General features: G+C 40.7%; 1 protein-coding gene across 2 annotated transcripts in view; it reads right to left on the bottom strand.

Moving 5' to 3' along the window:
* LOC128640071 (glycine N-acyltransferase) overlaps window positions 1–18,839 on the bottom strand; it is a 58,653-nt gene extending 39,814 nt beyond the window's left edge. The window contains exons 1-5 of one of the 2 annotated variants that reach the window (XM_053692395.1): window positions 18,714–18,839; window positions 17,884–17,962; window positions 15,463–15,570; window positions 14,560–14,686; window positions 8,396–8,534 (exon numbers count right to left, since the gene is read on the bottom strand). In XM_053692395.1, the coding sequence (XP_053548370.1) occupies window positions 8,396–8,534; window positions 14,560–14,686; window positions 15,463–15,570; window positions 17,884–17,962; window positions 18,714–18,715 (455 nt within the window). In that variant the 5' untranslated portion in view covers window positions 18,716–18,839. Of the gene's footprint in view, window positions 1–8,395; window positions 8,535–14,559; window positions 14,687–15,462; window positions 15,571–17,883; window positions 17,963–18,204; window positions 18,280–18,713 lie in introns of those variants that run through there. The other variant, XM_053692396.1, reaches the window with a different exon arrangement.
* Window positions 18,840–23,648: the final 4,809 nt, after the last annotated feature.

The raw sequence follows: 23,648 nt of genomic DNA, 5'->3' as shown, positions 1-23,648 counted from the left end.
TGAAATAGATTAATTCAGCATCAGTGTCAGTGTGCTCGCTACCAGGCTTCACACCAACAGTCCTCAATAATCACAAAGTCAAAGAGGCAGAAGCACCACTCAAATGTTATTATTTATTGCAAGTGCAGCAAAACAAAAGCAACGTTTCAGACCAAACTGTCCTTAATCATGCATATATCTATACAAATGCAGTCTCCCTAAGTGTGTTTATGCCTACCAGATCTGACCCCATATATTATATATTAAATTAGTTACCCAGAACATTGAGAAATTATGCCACTTTAAACATATTTTTAGTGGGTTTAGTAGGAATACTTTTTCGACACAAAACAGAAGGGCTATTGAATCTACATAAAAACAGAAAGATTTTACTAAAGTAAGCAGACAAGAACTGTTGTTATCTTGAACAGAGACAATTACATTCAGGAAATTAAACAGCAATTGACTGATAGAGAGGTATATTTACCCCTGGATAATAGTTCTCTGTTCAAAATACAACATGAAATTCAACATTGCATCTCACGAGCTATGAGATATGGTGTTATTTCAAAAGAGACCAAAAGAGACCACCCTAGGATACCATTTTTTTATACTCTGCCAAAAGTGCATAAACCTTTAAAAGAACCTCCGGGTCAGCCAATTGTCTCAGGGGTGGGTTCCATTCTCTCAAATATTATTTTTTTTTTCATATATGCATGACTAAGGACTGCTTGGTCCGAAACATTGCTTTTGTTTTGCTGCACTTGCAATAAATATTAACGTTTGAGTGGTGCTGCTGCCTCTTTGACTTTGTAACAATAACCATATGCCAAGAATGTGTCCCAGAGACTGGTATTGTCAATATAATATAAGAACTTGGTGCTGTAATCTGTATAATAAGCTATGGATAAGTCTAAATTATTCTATTACTATCAAATGGGTGTGTTTTGATAGCAGAACGGAGTGGGCGGAGAAGTTGAATAGTAGAGAAATATGTTCTAAGTATTTTAAATAGATATTCCTATATATATACAGGGGTTTAAAAACACAGTTGTCCCGGACGACTTTGAAAAATTACCGGACGACTTAGAAATATTCAGTATGTAAAAATTTTATTTTTAATTATGGCTGCCTTTTTTTATTATTATTATTATTATTGGGTTGTACACTTGTTTTTTCTTTCCTCTTTGCTTCCCCGATGATTTCCTCGGCTTTTTGTGACTGGAGGTGGGCGGGACCAGTGTTCTAAAAATTTTTAAGGCCACCAGCTGTAATATTGAATTAATACCACTGTGCTGTTTTGCTGCACGTGATTGTAAACATGCAACACTGACTCTACGCTGGAATCAACTCTCAGACCAGTGTGTGTCTGAGCTCAAATGGGTGCATACAGTAGGTGGTGATGCAGGGAGGGTGCTCTGCCTTACTCACAGGATATTGATTTTACAACCGCGGGGCTTCAAATTAACCAGTGTCTTCCTTGAGTGTCAGTGAGCAGTAGTACCGGTGTTCTAAAGTAACATGTATACCATAGGAATGTGTATACTACGTCACTTCGGATGACATGTAATCAGCTGTTGGAGGGGTTTGGCGCTCAATGCGCATGCGCAAGAGGCCCAACCTCCTCCAAACATCTGTTTAAGGAGATTTATTAGATAACAATGGGTCGCAGGATTCTATGGACCGTAATCTGCAATGCGCATGCGCATACAATGCCGCGCATGCACACACGGCCCTACTCAGTGATCCATTGTGCGCCGCTGACTTATGTTTTGAATTTTATAATAAAGGCTATATTTTTCTATGAAGTCCGGTGACTGCTCAAATATTTTATTCCGGTGGGGTGGGGTAGGGAAGGTGAGGTGTGTGGGTATCATGACAGTAGCATGATGCAGTCACATTTGTCACTGTCATGCATATACTCAAATAGACTCTAGTTTATATTGAATAATGCGACCTCAGTGCACGTGTGTGCAGTATATACTCAAATACACTCTAGATTATATGGAATAAAGCGACCGCAGTGTGCACGTGTGCAGTGAAGGCTATTAGCCTCTATAAATTATGATTACAGGCCTCCCTCCCTGTCTCTCTCCCTCTCACCCTCCATCCCTGTCTCTCTCTCCCCCTCCTTCCCTGTCTCTCTCACTCTCTCTCCCCCTCCTTCACTGTCTCTCTCACTCTCTCTCCCCCTCGCTCCCTGTCTCTCTCTCTGCCCCTCCCTCCCCTGTTTCTTTCTCTCCTCTCCCCCCTGTTTCTCTCTCCCCCTCTCTCCCTGTCTCTCTCTCCCCCTCCCTCCCTGTCTCTCTCTCCCCCTCCCTCCCTGTCTCACTCTTGCCCTCCCTCCCTGTCTCACTCTCCCCCTCCCTCCCTGTCTCTCTCTCTCTCTCCCCCTCCCTCCCTGTCTCTCTCTCTCTCCCTCCCTTCCTGTCTCTCTCTCTCTCTCTCTCTCTCTCTCTCTCTCTCTCTCCCTCCCTCCCTCCCTCCCTCCCTGTCTCTCCCTCCCTCCCTGTCTCTCCCTCCCTCCCTCTCCCTCCTTGTCCCTTACCCTCCCTGTCTCTCTCTCTCTCTCTCCCTCCCTGTCTCTCTCTCTCCTTGTCCCTCTCTCCCTCTCTCTCTTTGTCCCTCAATCCCTGTCCCTCTTTATCTCTCTTTCTCTTCCCTCTGTTCACTCACTCACTCTCTCTCCCTCTCCCTCTCTCCCCCTCCCTCTCTCTCTATCTCATTCCCCCTCCCTCTCTCTCCCCTCCTCTCTCTCTCTCTCTCTCTCTCTCTCTCTCTCCCCCTCCCTCTCTCTGTCTCTCTCTCCCTTGCTTTCTCTATCTCTCTCCCCCTCCCTCCATCTCTCTCTCTTGCTCTCTCTCTCTTTCTTGCACTCTCCTTCTTACTCTCTTTTTCTTGTTCTCTCTCTTTCAATTCATTAACGGGACATTGTACACTAGCTTTTTCTTTGCATAAATGTTTTGTCGATGGTCCATTTATATAGCCCATCTGGTAGTGTTTTTGTAAAAATGTATAGTTTTCCCTCCCTGCCACTCTCCCTCCCTGTCTCTCTCCCTCCCTGTCTCTCTCCCTCCCTCCTTGTTTCTCTCCCTCTTTCCCTCCCTGTCTCTCTCCCTGTCTCCCTCCCTGTCTCTCCCCCTCTCTCCCTCCCTGTCTCTCCCCTCCCTCTCTCTCTGTCTCTCTCCCCTCCCTCTCTCTCCCCCTTCCTCTCTCTCTCTCGCCCTCCCTCTCTCTCTCTGTCTCTCTCCCCCTCCCTCCCTGTCTCTCTCCTCTCCCTCCCTCCCTGTCTCTCTCCCCCTCCTTCCCTGTCTGTCTCCCCCTCCTTCCCTGTCTCTCTCCCCCTCCCTCCCTGTCTCTCTCCTCCTTGCTCCATGTCTCTCTCCCCCTCCTTCCCTGTCTCTCTCTCCCTCCCTGTCTCTCTCTCTCTCCCTCTCTTTGTCCCTCTATCCCTGTCCCTCTTTATCTCTCTTTCTCTTCTCTCTGTTCACTCACTCTCTCTCTCCCCTCTCTCTCTCTCTCTCTCTCTCTCTCACTCCCCCTCCCTCTCTCTCTCTCCCCCTCCCTCTCTCTCTATCTCACTCCCCCTCCCTCTCTCTCTGTCTCTCTCCCCTCCTCTCTCTCTCTCTCTCTCTCTCTCTCCCTCTCCATCTCTCTGTCTCTCTCTCCCTTGCTTTCTCTATCTCTCGCCCCCTCCCTCCCTCTCTCTCTCTTGCTCTCTCTCTTTCTTGCGCTCTCCTTCTTACTCTCTTTTTCTTGTTCTCTCTCTTTCAATTCCTTAAAGGGACATTGTACACTAGATTTTTCTTTGCATAAATGTTTTGTCGACGGTCCATTTATATAGCCCATCTGGTAGTGTTTTTGTAAAAATGTATAGTTTTCCCTCCCTGTCACTCTCCCTCCCTGTCTCTCTCCCTCCCTCCTTGTCTCTCTCTCTCTTTCCCTCACTGTCTCTCTCCCTGTCTCCCTCCCTGTCTCTCCCCCTCTCTCCCTCCCTGTCTCTCCCCTCCCTCTCTCTCTGTCTCTCTCCCCTCCCTCTCTCTCTCTACCCCTTCCTCTCTCTCTCTCTCTCGCCCTCCCTCTCTCTCTCTGTCTCTCTCCCACTCCCTCCCTGTCTCTCTCCCCCTCCCTCCCTGTTTCCCTCCCTGTCTCTCTCCCCCTCCTTCGCTGTCTCTCTCCCCTCCTTCCCTGTCCCTTTCCCCCTCCCTCCCTGTCTCTCTCCTCCTTGCTCCATGTCTCTCTCCCCCTCCCTTCATGTCTCTCTCCTCACCCTCCCTCCCTGTCTCTCTCCCCCTCTCTCCCTGTCTCTCCTCCTCCCCTCTCTCTCTCTCTCTCTCTCTCTCTCTCTCCCCCTCCCTATCTCCCTCTCTCTCTCTGTCTCTCTCTCTTTCCCTCCCTGTCTCTCTCTCTCCCACTTCCTCCCTGTCTCTCTCTCCCCCTCGCTCCCAGTCTCTCTCTCTCTCTCTCTCTCTCACCCTCCCTGTCTCTCTCCCCCTCCCTCCCTGTCTCTCTCTCTCCCCTCCCTCCCTCCCTCCCTGTTTCTCTCTCTCAGCAAAACAAATTTTTATAATTAAGCGACAAAACCGCAAACTGTTTCAAAGAAGTATAACTAGAAGGAGATAGACTATCACTGTTAATAACATTCTGTTATTCACTCTTTTAGAAACGTTGCAATGAAATGCAAAAATGTTAACATGACCACATGCTCCTGGCTGAGACAGGCTCTCTTTTTGCAAGCTATTTTGCCTTCAGCAGAGAAGAGGTGCTCTGATGATGTTGAAGTGCCTGAGATGCATAAGTAGGGTTATATTGTAGCTATCTTAGGATTTATTTTTATTTTACAGGCAAATTTCAATTTATTTTAACTAGGTACAATAGCTATTAAATAGTTATTAACTATTTAATAGCTACCTAGTTAAAAAAAAGAGAAATTTACCTGTAAAATAAAAACTAACCTAAGTTACAATTACACCTAACACTACACTATCATTAAATGAATTATTCATATTTAAAACTAAATACTTACCTGTAAAATAAACCCTAAGATGGCTACAATGTAATTAATAATTATATTGTAGCTATTTTAGGATTTATATTTATTTTACAGGTAACTTTGTATTTATTTTAGCTAGTTAGAATAGTTATTAAATAGTTATTAACTATTTAATAACTACCTAGCTAAAAGAAATACAAAATTAGCTGTAAAATAAATCCTAACCTAAGTTAAAATTAAACCTAACATTAAACTATCATTAAATTAATTAAATAAATTACCTGCAAATAACTACAATTAAATTAAATTAAATAAACTAACTAAAGTACAAAAAAAAAAATAAGTTACAAAAAATAAAAAAATGTTACAAACATTTAAAAAATATTACAACAATTTTAAGCTACTTACACCTAATCTAAGCCTCCTAATAAAATAACAAAGCCCCCCAAAATAAAAAAAACTCCCTACCCTATTCTACATTAAAAAGTTACCAGCTCTATTACCTTACCAGCCCTTAAAAGGGCCTTTTGCGGGGCATGCCCCAAAGAAAACAGCTCTTTTGCCTGTAAAATAAAAATACAACCCCCCCAACATTAAAACCCACCACCCACATACCCCTAATCTAACCCAACCCCCTCTTAAATAAACCTAACACTACCCCCCTGAAGATCATTCTACCTTGAGCCGTCTTCAGCCAGACGACCACCGATGGAACCGAAGAGGAGATCCGGAGCGGCAGAAGTCATCATCCAAGGGGCGCTGAAGAAGTCTTCCATCCGATTGAAGTCAACATCCAGGCGGCGCTGAAGAGGTCTTCCATCCGATAGAAGTCTTCATCCATGCGGCGTCTTCAATCTTCATCCATTCAAAGCGGAGCAGAGCCATCTTCAGAAGAGCTGACGAGAAGCCATCCTCTTCTTCCTGATGACTAACGACGAATGAAGGTTCCGATCAGCCAATAGAATGCAAGCTCAATCTGATTGGCTGATTGGATCAGCCAATCGGATTGAACTTCAATCTGATTGGCTGATTCAATCAGCCAATCAGATTTTTCCTACCTTAATTCCGATTGGCTGATAGAATCCTATCAGCCAATCGGAATTGAAGGGACACCATCTTGGATGACATCCCTTAAAGGAACCTTCATTCGTCGTTAGTCGTTGGGAAGAAGAGGATGGCTCCGCGTCAGCTTGTCTGAAGATGGCTCCGCTCCGGATGGATGAAGATTGAAGACGCCGCTTGGATGAAGACTTCTATCGGATGGAAGACTTCTTCAGCACCGCCTGGATGTTGACTTCAATCGGATGGAAGACTTCTTCAGCGCCCCTTGGATGATGACTTTTGCCGCTCCGGATCTCCTCTTCGGTTCCATCTGTGGTCGGCTGGCTGAAGACGGCTCAAGGTAGGATGATCTTCAGGGGGGTAGTGTTAGGTTTATTTAAGGGGGGTTTGGGTTAGATTAGGGGTATGTGGGTGGTGGGTTTTAATGTTGGGGGGGTTGTATTTTTATTTTACAGGCAAAAGAGCTGTTTTCTTTGGGGCATGCCCCGCAAAAGGTCCTTTTTAGGGCTGGTAAGGTAATAGAGCTGGTAACTTTTTAATTTAGAATAGGGTAGGGAATTTTTTTTATTTTGGGGGGCTTTGTTATTTTATTAGGGGGCTTAGATTAGGTGTAAGTAGCTTAAAATTGTTGTAATATTTTTTAAATGTTTGTAACTTATTTTTTTTATTTTTTGTAACTTAGCTTTTTTTTTTTTTGTACTTTAGTTAGTTAGTTTATTTAATTTAATTGTAGTTATTTGTAGGTAATTTATTTAATTAATTTAATGATAGTGTAGTGTTAGGTTTAATTGTAACTTAGGTTAGGATTTATTTTACAGGTCATTTTGTATTTCTTTTAGCTAGGTAGTTATTAAATAGTTAATAACTATTTAATAACTATTCTAACTAGCTAAAATAAATACAAAGTTACCTGTAAAATAAATATAAATCCTAAAATATTATTAATTACATTGTAGCTATCTTAGGGTTTATTTTACAGGTAAGTATTTAGTTTTAAATAGGAATAATTTATTAAAATATAGTGTAGTGTTAGGTGTAATTGTAACTTAGGTTAGTTTTTATTTTACAGGTTAATTTCTCTTTGCTTTAACTAGGTAGCTATTAAATAGTTAATAACTATTTAATAGCTATTGTACCTAGTTAAAATAAATTGAAAGTTAACTGTAAAATAAAAATAAATCCTAAGATAGCTACAATATAATTATTATTTATATTGTAGCTATATTAGGGTTTATTTTAAAGGTAAGTATTTAGTTTTAAATAGGATTAATTTAGTTAATAATAGTTATAATATTTAGATGTATTTAATTAATATTTAAGTTAGGGGAGTGTTAGGGTTAGTGTTAGACTTAGGTTTAGGGGTTAATCATTTTATTACAGTGGCGGCGGTGTAGGGGGGGCAGGATAGGGGTTAATAAATTTATTATAGGTGGCGACAGTGTAGGGGGGGCAGATTAGGGGTTAATAAGTTTATTATAGGTTGTGGCGGGGTCCGGGAGCGGCGGTTTAGCGGTTAAACTATTTATTTAGTTGCCGCGAGGTCCGGGATCCGCAGGATAGGGGTTAATAACTTTATTATAGAGGGCGGCGGTATAGGGGGGCAGGATAGGGGTTACTAGGTATAATGTAGGTGGCGGTTGTGTCCGGGAGCGGCGGTTTAGGGGTTAATACATTTATTATAGTTGCGGCGGTGTCCGGGAGCGGCGGTTTAGGGGTTAATAACTTTATTTAGTTGCGGGGGCTCCGGGGGCGCCGGTATAGGGGGTAGAACAGTGTAGTTTGGTGTGGGTGCTTAGTGACAGGCTAGCAATAAAGCTGTCAAAAAGCCGAAGAGCAGCGAGATCGGATGAGTGATAACTATCACAGTCCGCTGCTCATCGCCCCGTACTTGGTGCGTGGCTTTTTGACAGAGTTTTTGATAACTTAGGCGAAATTTTTCAGGTCCGCGGCGGCGATGGTAGGCGAGCTTAGGCGGGCGTATTGGGCGGCCGAGGGCAGGTAAAGTAGACACGTTGATAACTAGGCCCCTTAGTCTGAACTTCAAATGAGTAGTAGATTTTTTTATAACAAATTTCAAAGTTATGTATATTTCCACTCCCCTTGTACCATGTGATAGCAATTAGCCAATCACAAATGCATATACGTATAGTCTGTTAATTCTTGCACATGCTCAGTAGGATCTGGTGACTCAAAAAGTGTAAATATAAAAGACTGTATATTTTTTTAATGGAAGTAAATTGGAAAGTTGTTTAAAATTACATGCTGTATCTGAATCATGAAAATTTAATTTAACCTGAGTGTCCCTTTAAGTGAAGAAGGTCATAAACCTAGAGATGTCTGTATACTTTGCATGTACTGTACCTCATTTTTGAAAGCTGGTTAGTTAAATCTGTGCTTTGGGTGCTCTCTCTCATATACAGGTAGTTACTTGTGGTCTTTATGCCAGTATTATGCTTGTCACTTAAATCACGAAGAATTTCTTCCAGTGCTGGCTGGCACCCTGTAATTGAATGATTATGAAAGTTTAATTGTGCCATTTCAGAAACTTCACACAAGGATCTTTTGGATGCCAAATTTGCATTGGTATTAATATACTATGAAAAAGCTGTGCATACATCTTAAAATTAGAAGGGTTTAACTGTCCTAACCATGCATCAAATTGTACATTACAAACATTATAGATTTTTCACCCAGAAATGACAGAGTAAGCTTAATACAAAGGACTAGATTACGAGTGGCGCTCTAACTGTTGTGCGAGATTAAAAAGGGGTTTTATTGCGATTCTTTGCACGTGTATGGTTTTTCCCTCGTATTACAAGATAAAAGTAAATGTGAACACTTGAGCGCAATTGAAGTTAACGCACGCCAGGATAGCAAGATCTCAGAGCTCTGGTTAATTGTTTCACGAAACAAAAAAGTGTCACAAAACACATCAAAAATACATTTAAAAGTAATCTTACACTCATAACACCATCTTATAAAAATTATTAAAAAATATTGCACAAAATAAGGGCTCAAAGATATGAGGTCTCAGTAAAGCACGCAAAGGGCTTTAACACTGAGATCCATACATATACATCTCTAAAGAAGTCTATGGCCTCAAGTTATCAAGGTCTGTCGGACCTGATCCGACAGTGCGGATCAGGTCCGACAGACCTTGCTGAATACGGCGAGCAATACGCTTGCCGTATTCAGCATTGCACCAGCAGCTCACAAGAGCTGCTGGTGCAACGCCGCCCCCTGCAGACTCGCGGCCAATAGGCCACCAGCAGGGGGGGCGTCAATCAACCCGATCGCACTCGATCGGGTTGATTTCCGGCGATGTCTGTCCTCCTGCTCAGAGCAGGCGGACAGGTTATGGAGCAGCGGTCTTTGTGACCGCTGCTTCATAACTGCTGTTTCTGGTGAGCCTGCAGGCTCGCCAGAAACACGGGGCATCAATCTCCATTCGGAGCTTGATACATATGCCCCTATATATGTGTACATATGTATTTAGAGACATACATGCACATATAAACACATAAATACAAATGTACACATATATTGACATATATATGCATTGGAGTCCTTTGCAGTTAAGTTGATGAAAACATGACAAATCATATTTATGAAATATTCATATTTAATAAAGGTTTTACCTATGTTTTTACTGTAAATATTTCACATTCTAATGTTTTGCACATTGGGGAATATGTTATAGGTATAAATATATATTTGTGCAAAACATCATTAGATATATGTAGAAATATGTATTTATGAATAAATGAAAATATTCTATGTGTAGGACATTGGAACATGAAATATTCATATTGACATGTCGGGTTAGCGCACGTGAGAATATGCAATAATGTTTGTGCACAAGTAGGGTTTTGTTCCACTTTTTTTGCTCCACTGACTTCTATGGGGGAATACATTATCGTTTGTGTGATATTCTTAGTTCGGTTTTTTACGTGCTTCAGGTTTGCACAAGCAAAAACAGTTTACTTTTAACTTGTAACAGGAGCACAACCAGACGTGTGCAAAAATGTGCTTCTAGCGCAGCTAACACTCAAGCGGGAGTGTTACGTAATGGCCCACTTGTAATCTGGCCCAAAGTGTGTATGATATAGACAGCTGTTATCCTGACAATTTATTGCTCTTTTAATTTATCCAAAGACTATAAAGAGTTTTTTTTCCCTTACAAAAGTTGTAGCGATAATTCATTCTAAAAACTAGGCTTTCGATAGCTGAATATGATGATGGGGACCCGGAACTCCCTCTGTAGCCAGCGACAAACAATGACAAAAGATCCTACGCACTGGGATAATGCGATGCAAAATTCAGTTTTCCAAGTAGTTATTGTAATTGCCTCAAGGTAACCTTTCATTTGCTCCAAATATCACAAATTACTGCCCTCAGGTCCTGCACTTTACCTTCGGGCAGCCTACACTCCATCTAAACCTAGTCCAATTGGATCCCCAAGAAGTCCAAGGAAGTTGCCAGACCTTCCGTCTTCTCCTCCGCTACTGGAATGCCAAAATCTCTGGCAACTTCCCAAAAACTCCAATCAACTGCTAGCACACCCCGGATCCTGCTGGGCCCACAGTAAAAAAATCATCAAGGTAATGCACCTCAGATGACTGGCCAGAACTCCCCCGAACCCACTCAACAAATAAACAAAAATTTTCAAAATACGAACAAGAAATAGAACAACCATCAAAAAAGCAACCCAGGAGATGATGGTATTTCGGGTGGACTGGCAACAACCGAAAAGCTGACTCAATGTCCACTTTAGCAAGGAGAGCCCCACATCCAGCCTTCCTAACTAAAGCCACCGCCTTGTCAAAGGAAGCGTACTGCACTGATACCAACTCTGGATAAATCCCATCATTTTCCAAAGCACCCTTCAGATAAGACAAATTATGTATTATCCAAAATTGTTCCTCTGCCTTTTTCAGCACCCCCGCCCAAAGTCGATACCCGCAAATTAGGAAGAAGGCGATGATTTGAATGGATCCGCCATCTGACCTAAGGAAATTTCCTTGTGCAGTTTCTCCCTTACCACTAATGGAAACTCCTTATAGACAATTTAAAATTCCCCCCAAAACACCCCAACCTCTGTTCCTGAAAAGGAACAGAAAAACCCGAACAGAAACCAGTCAACAGTAACTCAGCATTCCCCCTTCAATCCCACCTACTGGCGTACTCCTCTAATGAAGGCACCATCCTTACGACCTTCACTGGTGTCCACGTCTGGAGCAGCAGGATCTCCTGCCTTTTCCCCCAGGCCTACCTTTCTGAAATATTTGGACAGCAAAGGCTCTTCCGGATTGCCACTGCTGTACTATGCCCAGTTCCGCCTCCTGCCGCTTGAGTCAGATGCTCATGTCGCGGCCATCCCATCACATTTCAGGCTGTACCGCCATCCTCGACCTGAACTTTTCATCATAGCGTCACTAAGCCATCCCACCTTACATCCTATACGCCACCGAGAATTAGTCAAAATAGCAGAAAAGAGATGAAAATTGATCCGGGAATTTCTTCCCCAACATGCTAGCAGTGATACAAATGGCTTTAAACCAGTTGCCAAACATCTTCCGCAAATTATGATAACATTTCTTCCGCTCCTCCTCTCCTTTCTTACCCTTCTCCTTGTCATATTCCTTTACCTCCAACGTCTGATCCAAAGTCAACAGCGAGAACAGCTCCAAGAACTCCCTCTTCCAAATCTTTTCCTTCACCTCCACTGTTAAATGGATCCCCAATGGCCTCACCAAACAAAGATAAGGCCTCCTCAATGCCTCCTCCAGGATCCTTTAACTACTCTCTGTCCCACAAGGCACCCTGGATGCTGCGTTAGCCACCACCTCCCCACTAGAAGATCCTGCCACAGTCAATGACCCCCGATGACTGATGCAGCCCAAACCTGTGCCACCGCCACGGATTGCCCCTTCTGCTTCTCAAAAGAGCTGTGACTTGCAAGCATACCTGTGTGCTGGACTTTTCTTTGTTCTATTATTGCTTCTCAAAAGAAGCCACCTACATCTTCAAAATCCTCGGCACAGCCTCACGCTCACCACTCACACCTCCCAATGAATACTCAGCTGTCTCACCTGCAGGCTGAAGTACTGTTCTTGGTCCCTCAGATAGGCTCGAGGCCCTCACCACTCCTTCACTACTAACAACCCCTTTGCCACATCTGCTGCCACTAACTGACTGACTAATGATCTTCAGACCTGGAGGACCTCTGTAAAAGAGACAGTGACCTCAGTCGGTCTCTAGAAGTTGCTGCTCTCCTCGTCAAAGGCCTGCTGGGCCAAGGTCCTGGCTCTACTGACTGAGATGAATGCGAGGATGTTAATGCCTGTCCCCTAACCCACTACCCAAACTGCATACCTCCCTGTCCCTCCTACCACTAGCCTCTGCCTGCCTATCCACTTCCACATCCCTCACACTCACCTGAGGAGACAAAAGCTATGCCAACTTGGAGATGTCTCCTACCTGACCAGTCCACTCAGCTCCTGCATACATACATACAGCAGTGTCTCTGACAACGGCTGCAGTAATGCTGAATCCCCTTCCAGAGCTCTGTAACCATGATCACATGACTGATACCATTCTGTGAAAAAACAACCATATAATCAAAACATACAAACCTCCCTACCCCATCCTCTAAAGAGATCCCTCTCCCTTGGAGAGAAGTTCAAGCCCACCATCTAGACTCCTTGAACCCACCAAATTGACCCAGCTAACCATCATAAGGGGACCCCCAATGCTCCTCAGGGCCAAATAAAACTCCCAAGTAACTCTACCCTAACATAACCCCTCTCACATTACCCCAATCCTAAGGATCATTCAGTGCCCCATACCTTATCAGGGTCCCCCTGTCACCTTACACCCCCAGCAGGTCTGCTCCTCAAAGCCTTTTGGCCCCACAGCTGTCAGCTATTTATGGATGCTGACCCATCACCACAGGCTTCGAAAACTCAGTCCCCTCACCCCCTACCTAGGCTTCACTTACGTTACTACAAAAGGCCTAAATCCCCACCTCAGGCTACCTCCACAACCCTAATCCACTCCAAACCTTATGTGTACTTCAGGACCCTACACTCTGCCTCCTGCTTCCTTCCTCTCCCCTCCAATCAACTCCTGCAGCTGGTCCTTCCTGATGACTCCACCGCTGCTAGGCTACAAAGCATCCACTGCTCCCTTCATCGCCACATCCAAGCCTCCACTGCCACCCTGAAACCCCCCCCCCAGCTGGAACTGCCACCGCTCCTTCTGCTAGACCTCCAGAGCCTGCTGCCTCCCACATCTGGTTTTAGCCTCTCTGGAGGCCTAGACCTCCTAACAGGCCATTCCCTCCTCCCGGCTCCGGCATTGCCCTCTCCTGCAGGAGAAGCCTCCCCCACCACCTCAGCACCAGCACTATCAGCCATACATAACTGGTTCTGGATCAACACCACTCCCTGCCTCTTTGTCACCTCCATCACTTCCAACAGTAGCTGCTCCATCCTCTGGTAAGAATTAGTACAGAAGCCCTGGACAGGCTAGGCAAGGTGATAACTTCTCCTTGCCCTCTTGCTCCAGATGAAAAAGGACTTCTACTTCCATTACAGGGGCTTATAAACACCTTTATATTCTTCCCAACCCATTGCCCTCCACCTGACCTGTCTCCTTCCTTCCAAGTGAGGTCAATTACACCTTCTTCCATTCTGTCATTTGGGCCTCTCCGTTACCACCAATAAGAGCTATTTTATAGACAATGAAGGTATAGGACATAAGTGAAAAGTTAAAATATAAGTATAGACTTTAGAATATATATAACGTTCTGTGTTTTCAAACAGATTACCATCTATGGCCTAGTTTCTATTATGGTGGTAACTTAGAGAAACTGGTGGAAAAAAATATCTCCTTTAAAGTCTATAGAGATTTTTAATGTTACCACCAGTTTCCAAGCTTTACCAGCTCAATGGAAACTAGACCTATTCTACTACACACAGACTACACTATGTTATCCTTCTATAATGAGAGGTAAAGTGATATATGCTTCTAGAAATATAACTCTTTGGGGCTGAATTATCAAGCTCTGAATGGAGCTTGATGCCCCTATTTCCATGCGAGCCTTAAAGCTCACCGGAAACAGCAGTTACGAAGCAGCGGTCTAAAGACCGGTGCTCCATAACTTGTCCGTATGCTCTGAGGAAGCGGACAGAAATCAACCCAATAGAATATGATAGGGTTGATTGAAACCTCCTGCTAGCGGCCGATTGGCCGTGAATCTGCAGGGGGCGGCATTGCACAAGCAGTTCACAAGAACTGCTTGTGCAATGATAAATGCCAACAGCGTATGCTATCAGCATTTATTGATGTACGGCGGACATGATATGGTACATCGTTTCATGTCCGCTTGCACTATGATAAAATGGCCCCTTTGTGTTAAATTAGCTGTGTAACTGGCGTACCATTTTTCTTTCCTCAATCTGTAAAATGCAAAATATAAAAAATCCATTATATCCAGAGAATATATGCTTAGTCAGTCTCACCCTGTATCTGTAATTGGTGGCTCCAGTTTATAGTCTGTGGGTCTTGCAGCATTTCACTCAGTCTTTGTTGATCTTTGCTAAACAGAAAATATGTGTTGGTGTATTGGTCTGTGGGATCTGTCATGTCCTGGAAAGAAACACATCAACAAAAAGATAAATTAAATATTCAAGGAGAAAAAAATACAGATGAGTAAAATACTTAAAATGGACATTCCGGACACATGGGTGCATTTCAGTTTTAAATAGAATCATTTTTACAATATAGTATATACTGTACATGTATTAGCAAAAATGCTGCTACTAAAAGCAATAGCTGTTTTAAGATTGCACCAGCATGTTTGTTATGCACAGAACTTGCTCAGAGAGCCTAAGGTGCTTGTATCATCGGGTAATGACACAATTTACATAATTGCTGGCATGATACAAGTCTCACTGGCTCTCTGAGCAGCTGCAACATTTAAAATGCTGGTGTACTGAGTACATCTAGCTATGCTTTACATGCAGAGAAAAATGCTAACACTAAAGAAGTGATAACTTTTATTAGAATAATTTTTGACAATATATGTATTTTGTTAATTATGTAATTTATCGATGTGCATTTCAATTTTGACAGTAATGTCCCTTTAATATTGCCTCTTTACAGTCAAAGATGAATGACAACTCATCCAGGGAACTACACAAAAACAATCTGGTAAAACTACTACCCATTATTATACAACGGCAGCTTCTGCCTTCTTTCTACATGTACATCATTTTATTTCAACACCAAGATGTGGGAGAGGAAGCATCTTGCTGAACACAAAATCACACAGAATGGGACTTTGGGATGAGATGTTTGTTAAACACCGCCGTAGACGAATTCTATTTAAAGGCATAGATTCCTTTGGGTTATCATATACTCACTTCTAGTCGAGGGCGGCAAATAACTGAGGTGAAACTTGGCCACTGATCCACCAAAACCTGTAGCCTGAAGGGGTTCTCATTAATTATACTATGCAAAGTGCCACATACCTGAAAAGCAGACACAGATTATTGTATCAGTAAGGGTTAAAGAAAATGTGTTTTGTTAGAAAACTAGTACTGTTAACCTGCTTTTCTTTATATATATATATATATATATATATATATATATATATATATATATATATATATATATATATATATATATATATATATATATATATACAGGGAGTGCAGAATTATTAGGCAAATTAGTATTTTGACCACATCATCCTCTTTATGCATGTTGTCTTACTCCAAGCTGTATAGGCTCGAAAGCCTACTACCAATTAAGCATATTAGGTGATGTGCATCTCTGTAATGAGAAGGGGTGTGGTCTAATGACATCAACACCCTATATCAGGTGTGCATAATTATTAGGCAACTTCCTTTCCTTTGGCAAAATGGGTCAAAAGAAGGACTTGACAGGCTCAGAAAAGTCAAAAATAGTGAGATATCTTGCAGAGGGATGCAGCACTCTTAAAATTGCAAAGCTTCTGAAGTGTGATCATCGAACAATCAAGCGTTTCATTCAAAATAGTCAACAGGGTCGCAAGAAGCGTGTGGAAAAACCAAGGCGCAAAATAACTGCCCATGAACTGAGAAAAGTCAAGCGTGCAGCTGACAAGATGCCACTTGCCACCAGTTTGGCCATATTTCAGAGCTGCAACATCACTGGAGTGCCCAAAAGCACAAGGTGTGCAATACTCAGAGACATGGCCAAGGTAAGAAAGGCTGAAAGAAGACCACCACTGAACAAGACACACAAGCTGAAAAGTCAAGACTGGGCCAAGAAATATCTCAAGACTGATTTTTCTAACGTTTTATGGACTGATGAAATGAGAGTGAGTCTTGATGGGCCAGATGGATGGGCCCGTGGCTGGATTGGTAAAGGGCAGAGAGCTCCAGTCCGACTCAGACGCCAGCAAGGTGGAGGTGGAGTACTGGTTTGGGCTGGTATCATCAAAGATGAGCTTGTGGGGCCTTTTCGGGTTGAGGATGGAGTCAAGCTCAACTCCCAGTCCTACTGCCAGTTTCTGGAAGACACCTTCTTCAAGCAGTGGTACAGGAAGAAGTCTGCATCCTTCAAGAAAAACATGATTTTCATGCAGGACAATGCTCCATCACACGCGTCCAAGTACTCCACAGCGTGGCTGGCAAGAAAGGGTATAAAAGAAGAAAATCTAATGACATGGCCTCCTTGTTCACCTGATCTGAACCCCATTGAGAACCTGTGGTCCATCATCAAATGTGAGATTTACAAGGAGGGAAAACAGTACACCTCTCTGAACAGTGTCTGGGAGGCTGTGGTTGCTGCTGCACGCAATGTTGATGGTGAACAGATCAAAACACTGACAGAATCCATGGATGGCAGGCTTTTGAGTGTCCTTGCAAAGAAAGGTGGCTATATTGGTCACTGATTTGTTTTTGTTTTGTTTTTGAATGTCAGAAATGTATATTTGTGAATGTTGAGATGTTATATTGGTTTCACTAGTAAAAATAAATAATTGAAATGGGTATATATTTGTTTTTTGTTAAGTTGCCTAATAATTATGCACAGTAATAGTCACCTGAACACACAGATATCCCCCTAAAATAGCTAAAACTAAAAACAAACTAAAAACTACTTCCAAAAATATTCAGCTTTGATATTAATTAGTTTTTTGGGTTCATTGAGAACATGGTTGTTGTTCAATAATAAAATTAATCCTCAAAAATACAACTTGCCTAATAATTCTGCACTCCCTGTATACACACACACACACACACACACACACACACAGAGAGAGAGAAAGAGAGGCGCTCTCTCAGAAACGAACACCAGCTCAATAACTTGTTAGCTTGTACTATGGTGACTCACCACCTGGTACTATATATATATATTTATATAGCTGAACACAAAACTTGCACTCTCTGGTCTATCCTTAAAAAAATCCTTTACTGTGAAAGTAGTGAGGTTTCGGGGACAAAATATCCCCGAAACGTCACTACTTTCACAGTAAAGGATTTTTTCAAGGAAAGACCAGAGAGTGCAAGTTTTGTGTTCAGCTGTATTTAATTGTACTAGCACCCTGGCAGTTGATGTACTCAGTGAGAGTGCTCTCCCTTGCTATTGTATATATTTATATATATATATGATAAATATGCCCCTAAGTATCAATATTGTTGTAATGATCACTTAGCTTTTCTACAGTGCAGTACAGTGCAATTGAAAACACACATACATATACTAGTACTGGCCAACTCAGCATTACAGTACAATGAAATATATATATTGTTTGCTCTTATCATATACTATTATGTTATATATATTCTTTCACTTACCTTAAGAGACTCTGGATAACACTGGCTGAGCACTCTGTGTAAGGTGGGCAGCTTTGAACTGCATAGAAGTAAAGGCATCCTGCAGAAAAATGTTATTTTATGTATAAAAAAAAATTACATAGACCTTTTAGCATTCCTATCACTAAGCTTCCTATTATATGAGTTTGTCACTAATTCTTCATATTTCCTGGACACAGAAAATATATCCTGTAAGTATCATATTGCTCATGCCCAAAGTTAGTGCATAAGCTATATGCAGAAAAATCAAATTAATAAAATATATATATATACACAATTATTTTGAAAAAAATATTCACCCACTTCACCAGATCTTTTTCTATCTCTCCATTTTCTCTATCTTCTCTTCTCTAACCGACATACCAACTGTCCTTAAAGTATGAGTAGTTATTTATAGTTAATGAATAACAAGAGGCCACAAGGTTAATATTTTTTTTCTGAAATTTAGATTAATCAGTCAAAGACTTGTCTTTTTTTTTTTAGGTTATGCCCTTGAACATAGCTATGAACAAAACTAACCACACTGCTGTCAGTTTGCCTTCAACAAAACCATGCTGAGTGACAGACAATACATACACATGTGCATTCAGAGGTTTTAGATGTCTCCAAATGCAAAGAAGGTGGAAGCTCTTGGAGCTGGATTTATTCTTGTGAAAGTTCAACTCACTAAGATCTATGAAATCCATAACTTAGTGTGTTGCACTTTTACAAGCAAAGAAAAAAAAAGGGCTAGTTCAAAAAAACATAGAGGCGCAAAGAGTGTTAACACTTTTAATCACAAAATATAAATAAAGTGACACATAAGCACTTACATGTGAAATTTAAAATGTCCAATATGAACAGCTAGGAACGCTGTATTCCACCACGGGCTGTGTTCTACCTCCTCTCTTCAGTGAAGCAAGTTGTTACTGATGTTAAAGCCGACTACCGGTTCGGCGTCTGACGTCACTGACTGAGGGAAACTCGAGCGTACTCCAGCTGACAGCAGCTACACAGTCCGTGTTAGGTAACGCGTTTCATCTGGAACCCGGCCAGACTTTCTCAAGGGATTTTAGCAAGTGAACAGCTGATTACTGCCATAATAAGGCAGTGCTATTTATACATTGAATATATTTAAACAGTTAACCCATTCACTGCTTATTACATGGACAATATTGCAATTACAAACATACACGAAAATCACAAATAATTAACATTCTTATTAAAATTTGATAACATGCTAAAAATTGTTACATTTCACAATGTAATAGAAACAAAAATGAATTGAATAATTAAAATCAATATCAAACAAATTTCTCTAATTACTTTGATATATACATATTTCTAAAACTACAACTATAAATAATTAATCAAAATTAATAAAAATTCATCAGATATAAAAAAAATCTATAATTTATAGAAAACTCTTAGATAAAATAGGTTTAATAACTACATATATGCTGCTAAATCTAAATCTACATTTAACCCCTATGGCTCTAAACTCCCTATTTTGTAGATCCAATATGTGTCTTGTTGTCTAAGGGCTAGCAATCTATTATGTGTAGAAGGCGCTACCCAATCTATTACTTTAACTTTCAGAGAGGTTGGATCACAATTATGTGCTTCTTTGAAATGATTTGGAACACTATGTTTAATAACTTTTTCCTTTGCCATTTTAATATTATATACATGTTCATTAACTCTTGTTTTGATTTTTCTTTTTGTGCGTCCCACATAGAATAGGCCACACCCACAGGTAAGGAGGTAAACTACAAACGTAGAGTCACACGTCGCTCTACATTTAATTTCAAACTCCAAGGTACCATCATAATTCTTAAATTTAGGATGTTTATCCACATGTTCACACATATTACATCTCTTACTTTTGCAAGCATAAGTCCCTTTAGACATAGTCAGCCAATTTGAACCCATATTCAGGGTTTTATGGCTTCTAAGTTTGCTAGGAGCTAACATATTCTTAAGGTTTTTCCCTTTTTTAAAAGTAACTAAATGTTTTTCTGTTAATTTAGATCCCAATATTGGATTTGTTTTAAGTACATTCCAATGTCTGTTCAGAATTTTTTTGATAGTAGATGCACCCTCATTTCATTATAAACCTTAGATTATCTTTTTCACTTCTGAAATTATTGTTCAGGAACTCTGTCTTAGTATTATTTAAAATACTTTCTCTGTTTACATTACATGCTCTATCCTTGGCTTTAGTTAACAGATCACTATTATATCCTTTTTCTTTGAATTTTAAATCTAGAATGGCAGATTCTTCATGAAATTTGGATATATGAGTACAATTACGCCTCATACGGAGATATTGGCCATAAGGTATATTATCTATCCAGCTGCGTTTATGTCCACTGGTTGCCTCTAAATAGCTGTTTCTTTCTGTATTTTTCCTATAGTTTGTCACTGCCACCTTATTATCATCATCTACATAGAGTGTTAAATCTAAAAATTCAATCTTAGTTTTTGAGCAAGTATGAGTGAACTTTAAATTATAATTATTATTATTAATGTAATTCATGAATAAATTAATACTTTCCTCATTGCCTCTCTATAGTATAACTATATCATTTATATATCGATGAAACCTCAAAATGTTATCATGGAAAGGATTATTAAACCAGATATATTTCAGTTCGAAGTCATTAACATATAAATTTGCGTACGATGGGGCAAATGTTGTCCCCATCGCCGTTCCATTTATTTGTCTATAAAATTTCTTTTCAAACAAAAAATAATTATGCTGTAATATAAACAATATTGATTCAACAATAAAATCAACATGGATAGTCGGTATGTTCCATCTTAATAATTCACTCCTTACTGCTTCACTACCTCTATCATGAGGAATACAAGTGTATAAAGACATAACATCACACGTGATCCACCAAAATTCGGGGTCCCATTCAGTGCCCTCAAAATTGGTGATCACGTGTGAACTGTCCCCCAGATAGGCCCTAGTTTTCTTAACAACTGGTTGTAGGTACAAATCAACATATTGTGATAAGTGATCACATAAAGAATCGACACCAGAGACTATGGGCCTACCTGGGGGCACAAGAGGGTCCTTATGGACTTTCGGTAAATGATAAAATACTGAAAGTCTTGGATTATTTTTAAAAAGAAAATGGTATTCATCATCTGATATTATTAACCTATCCTTTGCCTTCAGTAAAAGACATTTAAGATCTCTAACATAACCCATAGTGGGATCGGTTTCCAGGACAAGGTAAGTAGAAGAATCGTTTAACAAACGAAATGCCTCTTGTAGATAATCCCTCCTATTCTGGATAACGATCCCACCACCTTTATCTGCCCCCCTAGAAACTATTTCTTTATTATCAATTAATTTCTTAAGTGATTTCCTCTCCAGGGTATTCAGATTGTCCACATATTTATTAATTATATTCTTAGGTTTGGAAAATGCCTTTTCCACATCCCTTAATACCAGTTTTGAAAAGACAGGTATTTGATCACCCTGTGCTCCTAACGGATAAAAACTCGATTTTTTTCTTAAAATTGGAGTGAATAATCTGTTGTTCTTCCTCATAAATTGATAAATTCATAAGTTCCTCCATTTCAATAGGTGCTAACGTTCTAACCTCCAGAGCATTAGTTGAATTCTCCAAACTACATAGTGTTTTAAGTGTATCTAGATCATTAAACTCCAGATACTCTGGGTTATATCTATTCCTATCACAGGGATTTTTCATATAATACCTTTTAAGGGTAAGTTTGAGAACAAACTTTTGGACATCAATGAAGACCTAAAATTTATTCTGAGCCTTTTTGGGGGCAACATTTAACCCTTTACTTAGTAATCTAATATCATTATCCTCCAGAGGCATATCTGACAGATTAAAAACAGCTGATTTAGTTTGATCTAAAATCTGGGCCTTCTGTCTGCCTGCCTGCACTCTCCGTCCTCCTCTTTTTCTTCTTCTAAATCTTGTTCTAGGGATCTCTTGCGGGGTCTTTCTGGTAACTGATCCCTCCATATGTCTTGATGTCTTTGGGGTTCCACATTCCTCCCCCACGTCTGGCTCCTTCCTATTTTCATTGTATCTTGATGCTCTAGGTGAATTTTCGGCTGTAACGGCCCGTTGGGGGCTTCCAGTCCTAAAAAATCACCTCTAATAGTATAATCATCTCTATTGACATAATGACTTTTTGGTCTTGCTCCATAGGGCTCCCATTCTTTATCATGAATTTATTTGTTTATTTATTTGTTCTGGCCTGTGATTTACTCTATTTTGATGATCATGGTTATTATATTCTATTCCTCTATTAGATCTATTATCTCTATTATGAGGATTATTATCCCTATAGTGCATATTCTGGCCCTTATCTTCCTTAGTTTTTCTCACATCTGAAGAATATTGGGATTTATTCATTTGTTGATAATATCCATTCTTTACATAACCTCTTGTATCATTATTTTGCACATTTGGTTTATACCCATTATCAGTTATTCTCTGTGGAACCTGTTCCTTTGTATGATTTCCCAAGGATTTTTCTTTACTAAAAACAGCATTATGATGGCTTAAATTTCTATTTTGAGAATTATTCTCAATACTCTCTGGCCTAGATTTAGAGTTCGGCGGTAGCCGTCAAAACCAGCGTTAGAGGCTCCTAACGCTGGTTTTGGGCGCCCGCTGGTATTTGGAGTCAGTGATTAAAGGGTCTAACGCTCACTTTACAGCCGCGACTTTTCCATACCGCAGATCCCCCTACGCCATTTGCGTAGCCTATCTTTTCAATGGGATCTTCCTAACGCCGGTATTTAGAGTCGTTTCTGCAGTGAGCGTTAGAGCTCTAACGACAAGATTCCAGCCGCCTGAAAATAGCAGGAGTTAAGAGCTTTCTGGCTAACGCCGGTTTATAAAGCTCTTAACTACTGTACCCTAAAGTACACTAACACCCATAAACTACCTATGTACCCCTAAACTGAGGTCCCCCCACATCGCCGCCACTCGATTAAAATTTTTAACCCCTAATCTGCCGACCGCCACCTACGTTATACTTATGTACCCCTAATCTGCTGCCCCTAACACCGCCGACCCCTGTATTATATCTATTAACCCCTAACTTGCCCCCCACAACGTCGCCGCAAGCTACTTAAAATAATTAACCCCTAATCTTCCGACCGCAAATCGCCGCCACCTACGTTATCCCTATGTACCCCTAATCTGCTGCCCTAACATCGCCGACCCCTATGTTATATTTATTAACCCCTAATCTGCCCCCCACAACGTCGCCGACACCTACCTACACTTATTAACCCCTAATCTGCCGAGCGGACCTGAGCGCTACTATAATAAAGTTATTAACCCCTAATCCGCCTCACTAACCCTATCATAAATAGTATTAACCCCTAATCTGCCCTCCCTAACATCGCGACACCTACCTTCAATTATTAACCCCTAATCTGCCGACCGGAGCTCACCGCTATTCTAATAAATGTATTAACCCCTAAAGCTAAGTCTAACCCTAACACTAACACCCCCCTAAGTTAAATATAATTTTTATCTAACGAAATAAATTAACTCTTATTAAATAAATAATTCCTATTTAAAGCTAAATACTTACCTGTAAAATACATCCTAATATAGCTACAATATAAATTATAATTATATTATAGCTATTTTAGGATTAATATTTATTTTACAGGCAACTTTGTAATTATTTTAACCAGGTACAATAGCTATTAAATAGTTAAGAACTATTTAATAGTTACCTAGTTAAAATAA

This window comes from Bombina bombina, chromosome 9 (assembly GCF_027579735.1).
Source record: "Bombina bombina isolate aBomBom1 chromosome 9, aBomBom1.pri, whole genome shotgun sequence".
In the NCBI taxonomy this organism is placed as follows: Eukaryota; Metazoa; Chordata; class Amphibia; order Anura; family Bombinatoridae; genus Bombina; species Bombina bombina.
The sequence above is the reverse complement of the archived record's forward strand: the minus strand, read 5'-3'. Positions and strand labels throughout refer to the sequence as shown.